Below are 17149 nucleotides of genomic sequence, written 5' to 3'. Positions count from 1 at the left end.
TCCTTATCTTCATTACTCCCACTTCTCTCCCTCACTCACTCCCTCTCCCCTTCTCTGTACCAGGTTGTATATTTCACAGCTACCTTCCCCTACTTGATGCTGATAATCCTGCTGGTTCGTGGGGTCACCCTCCCCGGGGCCTACGAGGGGATCATATTCTACCTGAAGCCAGATGTTACCCGGCTCCAGGACCCACAGGTGAGGGGAGCGAGGTGGTGATTGTGGGTGGTGCATAATTATCACCTCTCGGGGGCCTCTCACATCTGCCTTCCACTGAGAGCCGACGCCTCCGGGCCTCCAGCCGTAGAGAGGTTAACCTGAAAGGTGTACTGTGTGGGACCACCGGAAATTCTCCCATGGGGGCGAAATAGAGGGGTGCACTGCCTGTGAAAAAAATCGTGATGGGAGCCGGATCGCAATAAAAATCTGTTTATTGGGCCATCAGCAATATAATAAATTAGAGATACTGTACATGTTCCCCCTCTCCCCTCACCTAAAAAAATTACAACTGCCAAGTATTATCCAATTAATGCACGGCAATGTGTAGTTCTGAAAGCAAACTTCTGGACCATAGAAATGATGTGTGTCTTGAGCTGACTGTACGTACGGACCAGAAAGGTTCTGTTTATTGCAGAATTCACATTTCCCCTTTATATTTTCTCACCGGCTTCAATTTCTCATAAGGAAACCAAAGCAATGTATCCTTAGAGACGCATTATTTCAGTAGGGGCTCTCACATCAAAGGAAAAACAGAGACGGTAAGGGAGTTGATCATTTGCAGTAAGCCCCTGAAGGTAAACACAGTAACAACTGATGAATCACTGTGGTGAATAAAATATTATATTATAAGTGCTGGGAGGTAAAGTAGAGTCTTCGAAAATGAGGAGGACATAAAGGATTAAATACGCTGGTAACGTTTTAATGCACAATATACGCAGTAATAATCCCTTTGGACGGCACTCACATTTGTTTGTGCCTTATAGGCACATAGTGGTATCTTTGATACACCGTCCTCCGACACTGGATCCTGGTGCGCGTCTTTGCTGGGTAGATTCGCCTTGTGTCCTTCCAAAAAGCGGCCACCTGGAGTGACACTCTGCTTGTCACGCAGCTCTGACGCCACGAGTTTTGACGTCCCCCCACTTCCGGAGACCTGCGGGGAGCCCCGGAAATCCAGGGCTCCCCGTGGGTCTGGCGGATCTCCGCAGGTCTCTGGTATCAATCCTATGCAATAAGCATACAATTGCAGTCAGTTTCATTACCATAGCGGCTAAGTGCTAAGGTAATGAAAGGGTTAAATAGCACTGCTTTGTTGTTGGTTCAGGGGGAGGGTGAAGCTTGTAGTTGCCCCAGGGTGGGTGTTTTGGCCTTGCGGGAGGGTGGCAGTAGAAGTTAAGCCCTTCATTACCTTAGCGGTTACAACCTCGCGCTACCCTCCCGCAAGGCCTGAACACCACCCTGGGGTAACTACAATCTTCACCCACCCCCTGTACCAGCAACCGGAATGGGTAAAAGTGCTATTAACCAAAGATGGCTAGTAGCGCTTTTCCCCATTCAAAAATAACATTACAGTGCAATACATTTAAATAAATACAACCCTCCCAACCCCAACACATACAGTACTGTAATGGGCAAAATGACTATTTTCCAGAGGATGTGACATCTCGGAAAGGGAGTGAAGTCACATCCTTTAAAAAAATATAGAAGTTGTCACATGGTTTACTACAACCAATCAGAGTGGGGGTGTACCATGGGATGCCTCACATGGTATATCTCACAATTCGATTGGTTGGAGTAACATATGATGGCAGGCATTTTCTTTTTGGTGATGTCATCTTAAAGGGTGGAAGCAGAGCCTGCCTGATTGGCTGGCTTCCCTCCCTGTTGATGACGTAACATCCTTAAAAAATAAAATAATTATCACATGGTATCACACTCAAATTTGACGTCACAGGCCATATATAAGGCCTGTCCCGTCTCATTTGACCTTAAGAAGACGCCGGGACCACATCCACCCAATGGATTGGAATACAAATTAAGAAGAGAAGACGGAAGAAAGAAGACAAGACAAGAATTTACCTGAAGTTGAGGAGCATTACGTTGAGGCTCAAGAGGTTCCTGCTGAAGTCGGAATTGGAGGGTGAAGACATCAAAAGGTAAGTAAAACATTGATTGTATGTTATTTTTGTTTTTTTGGTATTTGTATTGTATTTTTGATATATATTGACTGCCAATGTGTTTGTCTATGCCCATTTTGGGCTATAGATACTGTAAATACAGTGACAGGCAATGGATTTTTAGGCAAATGCTTGTTTTTATTTAATTGTAATGTATTTTTGGTGCTTGTTTTTTTTATTGTTTTCTTTTAGTGCTTGGTTTATTTAATTGTTGTATTTCTTTTGGTGCTTAGTTTATTTAATTGTTCTGTAATTTTGGTGCTTGGTTTGATTTTAATTTTGTATTTTTGGTGCTTGTTTTGTTTTGTATTTGTATTTTTGGTGGCTTGACTGCCATAGTGGTAAATCATGCCCATATTATATGGGCATGGTGTACCACTTTGCCAAACAATGGGGTAGAGGGTGGGGGTAGTTGACTCGGGGAGGGTGGTTAGGACTCCTGGGTGGGAAGAGGGGGAAGGGGGTTAACCCCTTAATTACTATAGTGGTTACTAACCGCTAAGGTCAGGGGTCTCCAAACTCGGTCCTCAAGAGCCGCACACATGCCAGCTTTTATGGATATCCCTGTTTCAGCACAGGTGGCTCAATCAGTGGCTCAGTGCTTGACTGGGCCACTGATTGAGCCACCTGTGCTGAAACAAGGATATCCATAAAATCTGGTCTGTGTGCGGCTCTTGAGGACCGAGTTTGAGACCCCTGGCTAAGGTGATTAAGGGGTTAGTGGCCATTAGTTTGTTTTTTATTGTTATGTTGCTGCCCACGAAGGACAGAGAGGATGGGGAGGAAGAAGAGGACGGCATTCATCCTGGCTGGGGTAAGTAGAACTTTTATTTACTTTATGCTGGCTGGTGTTATTCTTAATGGGCAAATGCACTATTATCCAGATCTAGATCATTGTAATTTTGCCCATTACTGTACTGTATGTGTGGGTGGGGGGGTTGTTGGGGGTACAGAGGGTGGGTTGTTTATTGGTAGGTAGTAGTTATTTTAGTTTTTATTGGGGGTGAGTATGGTGATGAAGGGGTAATGCCTCCCGCAACATTCCCGGTAGACCTAACCACCCATCCTGGGCCAAGTACCTGCTTCATTCACCCCCTCTGCCCCCAATAAACCAGCTACTGTGCTTTAACCCCTTTATTGCCTTAGTGGCTAGTCGCTACGGCAATTATTTTTTTTTTTTTTTAATACTAGTGTGTGGAGCAGGGGGTCTCCTGGGCTGAACCGCATTGATTTCTGCCATGGGACCCCCTATTTCCCGTGTTACGGGCCCCGTTATGGGGTGCCGGTATGTTCTGCAGTATTTAAATCCCACGGTCACGTGGTTTATAGCATGATAAAACAATGCAGTGTCAGGGCGTGGGGAGGGGCTGGGGGATTAAAATTCTGGGCAGGTGCGGGAAAACCGGTCTGCTCCCTGCCAGAAAGGTTCCAGCCCACCCGCCCCTTTGCTATGTTTGGTACCGTTACGGTTGTATCTTTATACTGTTGGTGGTTGTATTTGGTGTTTCTTTAAAAAAAAAAAAGATGATGATGATGATGAAGAAAAAAAGAGACTTTGATGTCTTGCATATTTGAGGTGAGCATTTCAAGGTGTGTGTTTGCCTTTGTCACGGAGGCTGTTGTGGGGGGTGGGGGTTAGTGTGCTTTAACCTTGCCAGTCTGGGGCTCTAAGGTGCAGAAAAGCCCTTTGGTGGCGACTGGGCAGGGCTCATTTGTGAGTGATTCCCTAGGGCCCAGTCTCGCTAAACGGCCAGGGAGGCGGGACGCCCGGCTTGGTAGATCTTGCGAGCCATGGGTTGGGTACTGTGACAGGGTAAATAAAAGCCACCAGCTATATGCCTGGCAGACATATGTTTAGTATGCAGTGCAGCAGTGATGAGGTTAACTTCAGCTGGGAAGCTCATGGCAATTAGTTGGATCCCAGCTGCCTAATCAAGGTGTGTTAAAAAACCCCAGGATGTGCACACATGCAGCCTAGCTGGTCAGCAGACAGAAGTGAGTTACTGAAGAGATTACTGATATAAGGTCTGTTTGAAAAGTACATGTTTTATGAACTGTTGTGTCCTGCATGCTGAAGAGAAACTGCTTTGTTTGCCATGCTGAAGAGAACCTGTTTTGTTGGCCATGCTGAAGATAAGCTATTTTGTTTTGTCTGCTGAAGAGAAGCTATTTTGTTTTGTGTGCTGTATGTTTTTTTAAGGCTAAATAAATAAGCCTTGTCAAGAGACCCCGCGTGTGTAGTTGCATGTACGCTGCAACAGGTACCATCGGCCTTCACCTGGGAGGGAGCACGCTGGCAGGGGTGGCACTTACTGGGGTTTATTATTTGTTTGAATAAACGCTGTGCCTATTATACCTCCCGACCTTCGTTGCGTGTTTATTGGTTTATACGTGGGTTGCGGGGAAGGAGGAGGGGAGCTTCCCCACAGGCTCCAGGGTCATGGCAATAAGACATGTTAAATTTGTAATTCCCAAGATAAGTTGTGTTGCTGTTAACTGGGCAGCACTAGTTGCCTGTAATGTAATCTGCATGGTGGGAGCTATAGAAATAAATGATACATACCTTATTCATGACGTGTCTATGCCGCAGGTCTGGATGGACGCTGGGACTCAGATCTTTTTCTCGTACGCCATCTGTCAGGGGTGTTTGACAGCGCTGGGGAGTTATAACAAGTATAACAACAACTGCTACAGGTACACACCCGCACACACACACTGCCACTCACACACATTTACACACACACTGACACACACACACAAATTCACACACTCATACACACTATTGTTCTCCATGCTATGGAATTTAATTCTCTAATAATTCTGGTGCTCTTTTCCCCTTGGTATTTCAGCTGGAAAACTTGTGTTAGCCCCCCTTTTAGGGACTACTAGTTAGTGTAAGGGGTTAACAGTCTTAATGAGTTGACTCAGGTTACTCCCCTCCCCATCTTGTGATGCAGGATGACTATGTACTGTAGAAAGGGATAGCCCCTCCTTTGTATGCCTTGTGAGTATTGATATCACTATAGGGAGATTGAAGGATATATATAACTCCACCCGATGTTCTAGAAACAGGTTCCTCAGAGTTCAAACTGAAGCCTCACTGTGAGTCCTGTAAGTAGGTTTGTGTGTGTATAGTTACGTGTATTAAGGATGTCTTGTCACCAGTTCTTGTTTTCAGTTAAGGAACGTGCCCTATATAGTTAGATTCCTAGTAATGGCCCCGGATTGTTCTCTGGTCAGAAGAGGAGTGAGCATGTGCTCAGCAGAGAGTTCTCAGAGTCGAAGCTCTGGATCACAATCTGATCGGCACCACCGGAAGGTCGTATGTAAACTCTCAATCACACAAGTATAGACTAAGAATGCTGTGCACTGAAACGGGGTAGTGATCCCAGAGAATAGTCTGCATCCCAACAAGGGTCCACCTGAGATAGGGCATTATTGAAGCTAAGCAGGAGAATGCAAATCTAACCGATACCAAGACGATGCTCGTCTCAAGCAGGAAGCGACCCGCAGGGCTGAGGTAGGAAGGTGAAAGAACCAACCTGAGCCGAGGGACAGAGTCCTGATAGAGTAGTGAGTCCTAAGCCGAAGGTCAGGGCTGGCAGCAGTGTTGCGTAGTCGGTGTGGATGCAGAGGTCGAAGCAAGCTGAAGACAAGGATAGTCGAGGTACGTGAGCCGGGTCTGGTAATGAGGAAGACAATAGGTAAGCGCGTTGCATGTACTCAGCATGAACTGTAACGTTGCTCGGCAGCTTCCTGCTTACAGGGCTGTCCTTTTAAAGGAAGTTGCCAGGAGCAAAAATGGATGATTCTGCCACAGAGTGCGAGCAAGAGCAAAATCCCGGACTGACTCTGAAAACCTGGCACGGATTTTGCCAAAACTCATACTAAGAGACACAAACATAAGTACCTCCCCAGCATAGGAGTGACCATATTGTTTGATACCAGTTAATGTCTGAAGTGGTGTGTCTGTTCTATGGCGAGCATTATGAACGGCTGTGATTAAAACTATTGTTTCGACTCTAAAAGTTTCCGGCGCCAATCATTATTGTATCTGCATATCCACACCCAGTCTGCACGGACCCAGCACCCTGAAGAGGTATGAGAGACTGAGCACAGCCATGTGTATATATTCATCTCAAATGCAACCTTCCTTCCCGACTCTAAAGGAGTTTACTTCGGGTTGAATATATACACATGGCTTTGCTCCTTCTCATACCTTTTCAGGGTACTGGATCCGTGCAGGCTGGGCACAGATATGCAGATAGTTACTCTGTGCTTCTTCCCCTGGAGGTACGTTTCCTTGTGTCCCTTAGTATTGATTTGATTGGCAATCTCCTGCATAGCTTCAATAATGCCCTATCTCAGGTGGACCCTTGTTGGTGGACACACACTATTCTCTGAGCTCACTATCCCGTTTCAGTGCATGACATTCTTAGTCTATACTTGTTGGATCGGGAGCTTACTTAGGACCTTTCGGTGAGGCCGATCTGATTATGCTCCAGAGCTCCTACTTTAAGAACTCACTGATGAGCACATGCTCACTCCCCTTCTGGCCATAGATCAATCTTGGGCCATTACTATGGGGGCTAAGTATATATAGCATGTTCCTTAACTGAAAACAATAACTGGTGACAGGCCATCCTTAATACACGTAACTATACACACAAACCTATTTACAGGACTCACAGTGAGGCTTCAGTCTGAACTCCGAGGAACCTGCTTCTAGAACATCGGGAGGAGCTATATATACCCTTCTATCTCCCTATGGTGACATTACTGGTTACAGGGCATACAAAGGAGTGGCTTCCTTTTCTGCGTAGTCATCCTGCATTACATGATGCGGAGGGGAGTAACCTGATTGATCCCACACAGTTAACCCATTAAGGCCATTAACCCCTTATACTAGTAGTCCCCAAAGGGGGCTACACTTGATAGGATCAGTCTTTTTCTTTATAATAATATACACAGTGTTCGACAAACCTATACATTTGCTCGCCCCGGGCGAGTGGATTTAACCCCCGGGCGAGTAAATATTGGCCCAAGCAGCACACGTTTGGTACTAGGTGGCGAGTAGATTTTTTTGTGTGGCGAGTACATTTTTTGGTGATTTGTCAACCACTGAATATACATATATCTCACTTTATAACAATAACAGTATGTGTGGTACCTCTGCCTCCTAGAGACAGCCTGCGTTGCTCTCATGTGTCTGTATGACTCTGCACCTCTCTCCTCCCACGTGTCTGTATGACTGTATCTTTCTCTCTTTCCACGTCTCTATAACTCTACGTCTCTCTCCTCCCATGTGTCTGCCTAACTCTACCTCTTCCTCTCTCCTTCCATGTGTCTGTCTAACTCTGTACCTCTGTCTCTCTCTCTGCAACCCACGTATCTGATTAACTCTGTACCTCTCTGCTCCCATGTGTCTGTATAACTCTGTACCTCTCTCCTCCCATGTGTCTGTATAACTCTGTACCTCTCTCCTCCCATGTGTCTGTATAACTCTGTACCTCTCTCCTCCCATGTGTCTGTATAACTCTGTACCTCTCTCCTCCCACGGGCCTGTATATGTCACGCTGCGCTCACCACAAACAGGACGGAAGACCGCGGGGCTGAGGTGGGGATTGATAGGCACCGACCCACAACCACGCAGTCCTGTCCGGAATGCGTAGTCCTAGTCGTACCGCGTCGTAGGGTTGGAGAGGTCAGGGTAGTCAGGGTACTTGCCGTGTTCCAGGGTTGGAGAGTCCGGGTAGGTAGAGTTTCGTAGCCAAGGTCCTGGGTAATAGAAGGTAGAGTAGTCGAGTAACGAAGCCGGGGTCAAAGTGCTGGAGAGTGTAGAAATCCAAGTAACAGGCAGGGTCAAACAGGTCAGACAAAGTTCAAGACAAAACTAGACAGCAGCGGTGAGCACAATGCATAAACAGGAGTTTATGCTCAGCAATCAAGGACAGGCAGAAGCAGGTATATATGTGGGAAGGGTCCAATTACCTTGCAGGGGTGTGTACTGGTCCACCAATGGTGTCAGAGAGACACTGATCAAAAACAGCTTGCAATTAGGCTTTCCTGATGCTAGGTCTGGTTGCCGGGCAACCCGCGCGCGTGCGCGATGCGCGTCGCGACGTGATGACGTCATGCGGTTTACTCAGCAAGTCTCCGCCTGTGGGAGGCTCCAGCAGCTCCCTCACGTTCTCCTGCTTCCTGGTTGCCGAGCAACCCGTGCGCGTGCGCGATGCGTCTTGCGGAGCTCCGCCATCACGCCGCTGCGCCTGCACTGCCCTGGCAGTGCGTGGGCGCATGACTCTGCCCCGTGGTGCTTCCCTGAGTCGGTCTCCGCGCGGATCAGAGGCAAGTGTGACAGTATCCCCCCCTTGAGGGGAGACCTCCGGGCGAACCAGAGATGGTTTCTCAGGATGCCTACGGTGGAAGGCAGAGATGAGGCGGTTGGCATGTACCTGATGATGAGGAATCCACTCTCTCTCCTCTGGGCCATAGCCTCTCCAGTGTACAAGATATTGTAATCCTCCTCTGGATATTCTGGAGTTGAGAATGGTCTGAACCTCGTATTCTTGTTGGCCCTCTACCAGTATGGTTTGCGGAGGTTTAGATTGTCCTTTGGAGGATGAGTCTTGATGATAAGGTTTGAGAAGGGATGAGTGAAATACAGAAGGAATCCTCATATTTTTTGGCAGTTCAAGCCGATAGGCTACTGGGTTGATCCTTTTGGTGATGCGGAAAGGGCCGATAAAACGTGGTGCCAGTTTGGGTGAAGCTACCTTTAGCCGAATGTTTTTGGTAGATAACCAAACCCTTTGTCCTACAGAGTACCCTGGGACCTCTCTTCGGTGACGATCCGCTTGTCTCTTGTGTAATATACCAGCGTGCTGTAGATTCCGATGGATCTTCTGCCATAGGTCTTGTAAGTGGCGAATCCTATCCTCTGCGGCCGGGACTCCAGACTTGGAGATGAGGGAAGGAAGTGCCGACGGATGGAAGCCATAGTTGACCATAAATGGTGACTGTCGGGATGATTCGTTCTGTAGATTATTGTGGGAGAATTCTGCCCATGGGAGAAGTTCCGCCCAGTCGTCCTGAGTGTCAGCGATAAAGCACCTCAAAAACTGTTCCAGAGACTGATTGGTGCGTTCCGTCTGTCCATTGGTCTGGGGGTGATATCCTGATGAAAAGTGTAGGGTAACGTCCAGATTTTTACAAAACGCCCTCCAGAACCGGGAGATGAACTGGGATCCTCTATCGGACACTATGACCTGAGGGGACCCATGTAACCTGAAGATCTCCCTGATGAAAACTTCGGATAACATTGGTGCAGTGGGTAAACCCTTCATAGGGATGAAGTGTGCCTGTTTGGAAAATCTGTCCACCACCACAAGTATTGTGTCCATGCCTCTAGATTTGGGCAACTCAACGATGAAGTCCATCGATATATGTGTCCATGGACGTACTGGGATGGGTAGTGGTTGAAGGAGACCTGCTGGTCTGTTGTGTGGCGTCTTGCTTCGAGCACAAGTAGCGCACGTGGCTACGAAGGCTTGTATGTCTCTCCGCATGTAGGGCCACCAGAATGTGCGTTCGATGAACTCAGTAGTTCTCTTGGTGCCAGGATGGCCTGCAGTCTTGGATGAATGTCCCCACTCCATGACTCTCCTCTGGAATTTACGGGGAGTGAACAACCGGTCCTCCGGAACGTTGAGTCCTGCCGGGATGTTGTTCTGAGCCTTAGTAATGTCCGTTAAGGCACTAAAAGTATTTGCAGCCAAAATACAAGTGGAAGGGAGAATGGTCTCCTGTTGATCCACCTTGTTATCCTCTACCAGGAACTGTCGTGACAAGGCGTCGGCTTTAATGTTTTTTGAACCAGGGATGTAGGAAATGAGGAAGTTAAAGCGAGTAAAGAATAAGGACCATCTTGCCTGGCGAGATCCTAGTCGCCGTGCTCCCTCAATGTACAGAAGATTCTTATGGTCCGTAAGTATCGTGACTGGCGACTCTGTGCCTTCTAGTAAGTGCCTCCACTCTTCCAAAGCCAGCTTGATAGCGAGGAGCTCCCGGTTACCTACATCGTAATTCCTTTGGGCGGAGGAAAACTTCTTTGAAAAATATGCACAAGGATGAAGTGGAGCTTGAGGATTCTTTCTCTGTGAAAGTATAGCACCTGCTCCTACATCGGAGGCGTCGACCTCCAAAAAAAAAGGTAATGAAGGATCTGGATGGGTTAAGATGGGTGCTGAGGCGAATGCCGTCTTTATTCTCTCGAAAGCCTGGAGGGCCTTCTCAGTCCACTTTGTAGGATCAGCTCCCTTCTGTGTGAGTGCCGTGATGGGTGCTACTACCGATGAGAATCCCTGAATGAACCTCCGGTAGTAGTTAGCGAAACCGAGGAACCTTTGGATGGCCTTGAGGGAGAGGGGACAGGGCCATTCGAGTACCGCCTTGACCTTGGTAGGATCCATAGCAAGACCGGTATCCGATATGATGTAGCCGAGAAAAGAGGTGGATGTTTGATGGAAATGGCATTTCTCGAGCTTGGCATACAAATGGTTCTCTCTTAAACGCTGCAGGACTTGTTTGACATGCATCATATGTTCCGGCATGGATCTGGAAAAAATTAATATATCGTCCAGGTATACTATAACATGGTGGTCCAGAAGGTCTCTGAAAATGTCGTTGACAAAGTCTTGGAAGACCGCAGGAGCATTACACAATCCAAATGGCATGACCAGGTACTCGTAATGCCCGTCGCGAGTATTGAATGCTGTCTTCCATTCGTCTCCTTCTCTGATTCTAACCAGATTATAGGCTCCTCTGAGGTCCAGTTTGGTGAAGATCCTGGCTCCCTGGAGTTTGTCGAACAATTCGGCTATCAACGGAAGGGGGTAGCGGTTTTTTATGGTGAGTTTGTTGAGACCCCGGTAATCAATGCAGGGTCTGAGGGTTCCGTCCTTCTTTTTGACGAAAAAAAATCCTGCCCCCGCAGGTGATGAAGATTTCTTAATGAACCCCCTCTGGAGATTCTCCTGAATATATGTTCTCATGGCCTGGGTCTCAGGAATAGATAGTGGGTATGACCCTCCTCTGGGAGGTATGGCCCCGGGTAGAAGATCAATAGGCCAGTCGTACGTCCGATGTGGCGGAAGTACCTCTGCTTGACGTTTGTCAAAGACATCGCGGAAATCTTCGTATATCCCCGGCAGCCGTACCCTGTCAGGATCCGTGACCTCCATTCCTGCCACTGCCTTTGGAGCAGACATGCAATGTTCCAAGCAAAAAGAACTCCAACGAAGTGGTGTGGCCTCTGTCCAGTCAATGACAGGATTGTGGATCCGGAGCCACGGAAGTCCCAGAATGATGTTCGAGGAGGGGGTGTGAATGACATCAAAGGTTATAGTCTCGGAGTGAAAGTCGCTAGTCATGATGTTAAGGGGTATTGTTTGTAAGGAAATGATCGCGGGCTGCAAGGGTCGTCCGTCAATGGCTTCAAGACCTACCGGTCGATCTTTGGGTACCAACGGTATTTTATTCTTGAAGGCGAACTTTTGGTCCACGAAGTTTCCTCCTGACCCCGAGTCCAGAAAGGCCTGTGTCTGTACTGTGAACGTCTCACCGGATATGGAGATAGGTAGATAAAACCTCGTAGAGGGTTGAGGAGGGGGAAGAGTTGCAGTACCCAGCGTGATCCTCCTTATACTCACTGGGCTTTGGCGTTTCCCGGCTTCAGTGGACAGTTGAATACCAGGTGGCCGTTATTGCCACAGTAGAGGCATAGTCCCGCTCGTCTTCTTCGTTGCCTCTCGATAGGCGAAAGGCTAGTCCCTCCCAGCTGCATGGGTTCATCTAGGGCAGGAGTTGTGGAGAGTAGAGGCCCTATGGTAGACAAAGAAGACGATTGTATACCTCGGGGGTGTTTGTTTCTCTCCATCCTTCTCTCTTGGAGGCGCTGGTCCATCCGGATGCACAGGTCTATCAGGTTCTCAAGTCCAGCGGGACGATCCAGAGCTGCTAATTCATCCTTCAACCGTTCGGACAGGCCCTGCCAGAAGACTGCAGATAGAGCCACATCGTTCCAGCCGGTCTCGGCCGCCACCGTCCGGAAGTCCAGAGCATAACGAGCCACAGTATGGTCTCCCTGAGAAATATTAAGCAGAGTGGATGCAGCCGTAACCTTACGCCCTGGGGTGTCAAACACCCTTCTAAATTCGGTGATGAAGAGAGTAAGGTCAGAGGTCAAATCTGGGCGTTGCTCCCAGATAGGAGAAGCCCATGCCAGGGCGGCGTCAGTCAGCAGGGAGATTATGTATGCGACCTTAGTACGAGAAACCGGAAAGCGAGAAGGCATTAGTTCAAACTGTATGAAACACTGGTTCAGAAACCCCCGACAACCGCTGGGATCCCCTGCATAACGGTTGGGCGCAGGTAGTCGTGGTTCGGAGGTAGGTGTGATAAGTGCAGGAGTGGCTGCGAGTGGAACGGGGTTGGTGGTAGATACTGTTAGACGTCTAACTTGTTCAGTCAGGGTATCCACGTCTTGTTTAAGTTGGGAAACTAGTTGTTCTTTTAGTGTAAATGAGCCGGTAAGTTGCCGGAAGCATTCCTCATGGGTGTCTAAGCGTCGGGCCACCTCAGCGGCGTCCATGTTTGTTGGGCTGAGCATATTGTCACGCTGCGCTCACCACAAACAGGACGGAAGACCGCGGGGCTGAGGTGGGGATTGATAGGCACCGACCCACAACCACGCAGTCCTGTCCGGAATGCGTAGTCCTAGTCGTACCGCGTCGTAGGGTTGGAGAGGTCAGGGTAGTCAGGGTACTTGCCGTGTTCCAGGGTTGGAGAGTCCGGGTAGGTAGAGTTTCGTAGCCAAGGTCCTGGGTAATAGAAGGTAGAGTAGTCGAGTAACGAAGCCGGGGTCAAAGTGCTGGAGAGTGTAGAAATCCAAGTAACAGGCAGGGTCAAACAGGTCAGACAAAGTTCAAGACAAAACTAGACAGCAGCGGTGAGCACAATGCATAAACAGGAGTTTATGCTCAGCAATCAAGGACAGGCAGAAGCAGGTATATATGTGGGAAGGGTCCAATTACCTTGCAGGGGTGTGTACTGGTCCACCAATGGTGTCAGAGAGACACTGATCAAAAACAGCTTGCAATTAGGCTTTCCTGATGCTAGGTCTGGTTGCCGGGCAACCCGCGCGTCGCGACGTGATGACGTCATGCGGTTTACTCAGCAAGTCTCCGCCTGTGGGAGGCTCCAGCAGCTCCCTCACGTTCTCCTGCTTCCTGGTTGCCGAGCAACCCGTGCGCGTGCGCGATGCGTCTTGCGGAGCTCCGCCATCACGCCGCTGCGCCTGCACTGCCCTGGCAGTGCGTGGGCGCATGACTCTGCCCCGTGGTGCTTCCCTGAGTCGGTCTCCGCGCGGATCAGAGGCAAGTGTGACAGTATAACTCTGTACCTCTCTCCTCCCATGTGTCTGTATAACTCTGTACCTCTCTCCTCCCATGTGTCTGTATAACTCTGTACCTCTCTCCTCCCATGTGTCTGTATAACTCTGTACCTCTCTCCTCCCATGTGTCTGTATAACTCTGTACCTCTCTCCTCCCATGTGTCTGTATAACTCTGTACCTCTCTGCTCCCATGTGTCTGTATAACTCTGTACCTCTCTCCTCCCATGTGTCTGTATAACTCTGTACCTCTCTCCTCCCATGTGTCTGTATAACTCTGTACCTCTCTCCTCCCATGTGTCTGTATAACTCTGTACCTCTCTCCTCCCACGTGCCTGTATAACTCTGTACCTCTCTCCTCCCATGTGCCTGTATAACTCTGTACCTCTCTCTCTCTGCTCCCATGTGCCTGTAAAACTCTGTACCTCTCTCTTCCCATGTGCCTGTATAACTCTGTACCTCTCTCCTCCCATGTGTCTGTATAACTCTGTACCTCTCTCCTCCCATGTGTCTGTATAACTCTGTACCTCTCTCCTCCCATGTGTCTGTATAACTCTGTACCTCTCTCCTCCCATGTGTCTGTATAACTCTGTACCTCTCTCCTCCCATGTGTCTGTATAACTCTGTACCTCTCTCTCTCTGCTCCCATGTGCCTGTAAAACTCTGTACCTCTCTCTCTCTGCTCCCATGTGCCTGTAAAACTCTGTACCTCTCTCTTCCCATGTGTCTGTATAACTCTGTACCTCTCTCTCGCTGCTCCCATGTGTCTGTAAAACTCTGTACCTCTCTCTTCCCATGTGTCTGTAAAACTCTGTACCTCTCTCTTCCCATGTGTCTGTATAACTCTGTACCTCTCTATAACTGTGTACCTCTCTCCTCCCATGTGTCTGTATAACTGTGTACCTTTCTCCTCCCATGTACCTGTATAGCTCTGTACCTCTCTCCTCCAATGTCTCTGTATAATTGTGTACCTCTCTCTCCTCCAGAGATTGCATCGCTCTCTGCTTTCTGAACAGTATAACCAGCTTTGTGGCAGGATTTGCCATCTTCTCGGTTTTGGGGTTCATGGCTCAGGAACAGGGGGTCCACATCTCACAGGTGGCAGAGTCTGGTATGCAATGAGGGGACTGCAGCATTAGGGGCACTCTATTTAACTCCTTCAATGAAAAAGGATACACAATAGATTACCATATAGAGCGATATATAATAACATGCAGAGATATAATAACACGCAGAGATGTAATAACACGCAGAGATGTAATAACACGCAGAGATGTAATAACACGCAGAGATGTAATAACACGCAGAGATGTAATAACACGCAGAGATGTAATAACACGCAGAGATGTAATAACACGCAGAGATGTAATAACACGCAGAGATGTAATAACACGCAGAGATGTAATAACACGCAGAGATGTAATAACACGCAGAGATGTAATAACACGCAAAGATGTAATAACACGCAGAGATGTTATAACACGCAGAGATGTAATAACACGCAGAGATGTAATAACACGCAGAGATGTAATAACACGCAGAGATGTAATAACACGCAGAGATGTAATAACACGCAGAGATGTAATAACACGCAGAGATGTAATAACACGCAGAGAGATGTAATAACACGCAGAGAGATGTAATAACACGCAGAGAGATGTAATAACACGCAGAGATGTAATAACACGCAGAGATGTAATAACACGCAGAGATGTAATAACACGCAGAGATGTAATAACACGCAGAGATGTAATAACACGCAGAGATGTAATAACACGCAGAGATGTAATAACACGCAGAGATGTAATAACACGCAGATATGTAATAACACGCAGAGATGTAATAACACGCAGAGATGTAATAACACGCAGAGATGTAATAACACGCAGAGAGATGTAATAACACGCAGAGAGATGTAATAACACGCAGAGAGATGTAATAACACGCAGAGAGATGTAATAACACGCAGAGAGATGTAATAACACGCAGAGAGATATAACACAAAAGAAAGTGCTTAGGCGCTATAAACAATTAAATAAAATACTAACAATAATAACACAATATGTACAGGGCAGCCAGGAATACTAGCAGAACAACACTAGAGAAAACACAAAGAACATACTGTATACAGACCAGCGCTGGTCTGTATATGTTCTTTATGCAGAGAGATAGAATAACATGCAGAGATATAGAATAACATGCAGAGATATAGAATAACATGCAGAGATATAGAATAACATGCAGAGAGATATAATAACATGCAGAGATATAGAATAACATGCAGAGATATAGAATAACATGCAGAGATATAGAATAACATGCAGAAATATAATAACATGCAGAGATATAGAATAACATGCTGAGATATAGAATAACATGCAGAGATATAGAATAACATGCAGAGATATAATAACATGCAGAGATATAGAATAACATGCAGAGATATAATAACATGCAGAGATATAGAATAACATGCAGAGATATAGAATAACATGCAGAGATATAGAATAACATGCAGAGATATAATAACATGCAGAGATATAGAATAACATGCAGAGATATAGAATAACATGCAGAGATATAGAATAACATGCAGAGATATAGAATAACATGCAGAGATATAATAACATGCAGAGATATAGAATAACATGCAGAGATATAGAATAACATGCAGAGATATAGAATAACATGCAGAGATATAGAATAACATGCAGAGATATAGAATAACATGCAGAGATATAGAATAACATGCAGAGATATAGAATAACATGCAGAGATAGAATAACATGCAGAGATATAGAATAACATGCAGAGATATAGAATAACATGCAGAGATATAGAATAACATGCAGAGAGAGAGAATAACATGCAGAGAGAGAGAATAACACACAGAGATATAGAATAACACACAGAGATAAAGAATAACACGCAGAGAGATATAATAACACGCAGAGAGATGTAATAACACGCAGAGAGATGTAATAACACGCAGAGATGTAATAACACGCAGAGATGTAATAACACGCAGAGATGTAATAACACGCAGAGATGTAATAACACGCAGAGATGTAATAACACGCAGAGATGTAATAACACGCAGAGATATAATAACACGCAGAGAGATGTAATAACACGCAGAGAGATGTAATAACACGCAGAGAGATGTAATAACACGCAGATAGATGTAATAACACGCAGAGAGATGTAATAACACGCAGAGAGATGTAATAACACGCAGAGAGATGTAATAACACGCAGAGAGATGTAATAACACGCAGAGAGATGTAATAACACGCAGAGAGATGTAATAACACGCAGAGAGATGTAATAACACGCAGAGAGATGTAATAACACGCAGAGAGATGTAATAACACGCAGAGAGATGTAATAACACGCAGAGAGATATAATAACACGCAGAGAGATATAACACAAAAGAAAGTGCTTAGGCGCTATAAACAATTAAATAAAATACTAACAATAATAACACAATATGTACAGGGCAGCCAGGAATACTAGCAGAA

General features: G+C 46.7%; 1 protein-coding gene across 1 annotated transcript in view; it reads left to right on the top strand.

The window, feature by feature from the left end:
- Nucleotides 1-17149, top strand: part of LOC142496046 (sodium- and chloride-dependent betaine transporter-like) — a 91044-nt gene that overhangs the window by 54975 nt on the left and 18920 nt on the right. Inside the window, exons 7-9 of the mRNA XM_075602329.1 lie at nucleotides 64-198; nucleotides 4768-4871; nucleotides 14614-14738. Coding sequence (XP_075458444.1) covers nucleotides 64-198; nucleotides 4768-4871; nucleotides 14614-14738 — 364 coding nt within the window. The remainder of the gene's footprint in view (nucleotides 1-63; nucleotides 199-4767; nucleotides 4872-14613; nucleotides 14739-17149) is intronic.

Source organism: Ascaphus truei, chromosome 5, assembly GCF_040206685.1.
Source record: "Ascaphus truei isolate aAscTru1 chromosome 5, aAscTru1.hap1, whole genome shotgun sequence".
Taxonomy (NCBI): Eukaryota; Metazoa; Chordata; class Amphibia; order Anura; family Ascaphidae; genus Ascaphus; species Ascaphus truei.
The sequence above is the reverse complement of the archived record's forward strand: the minus strand, read 5'-3'. Positions and strand labels throughout refer to the sequence as shown.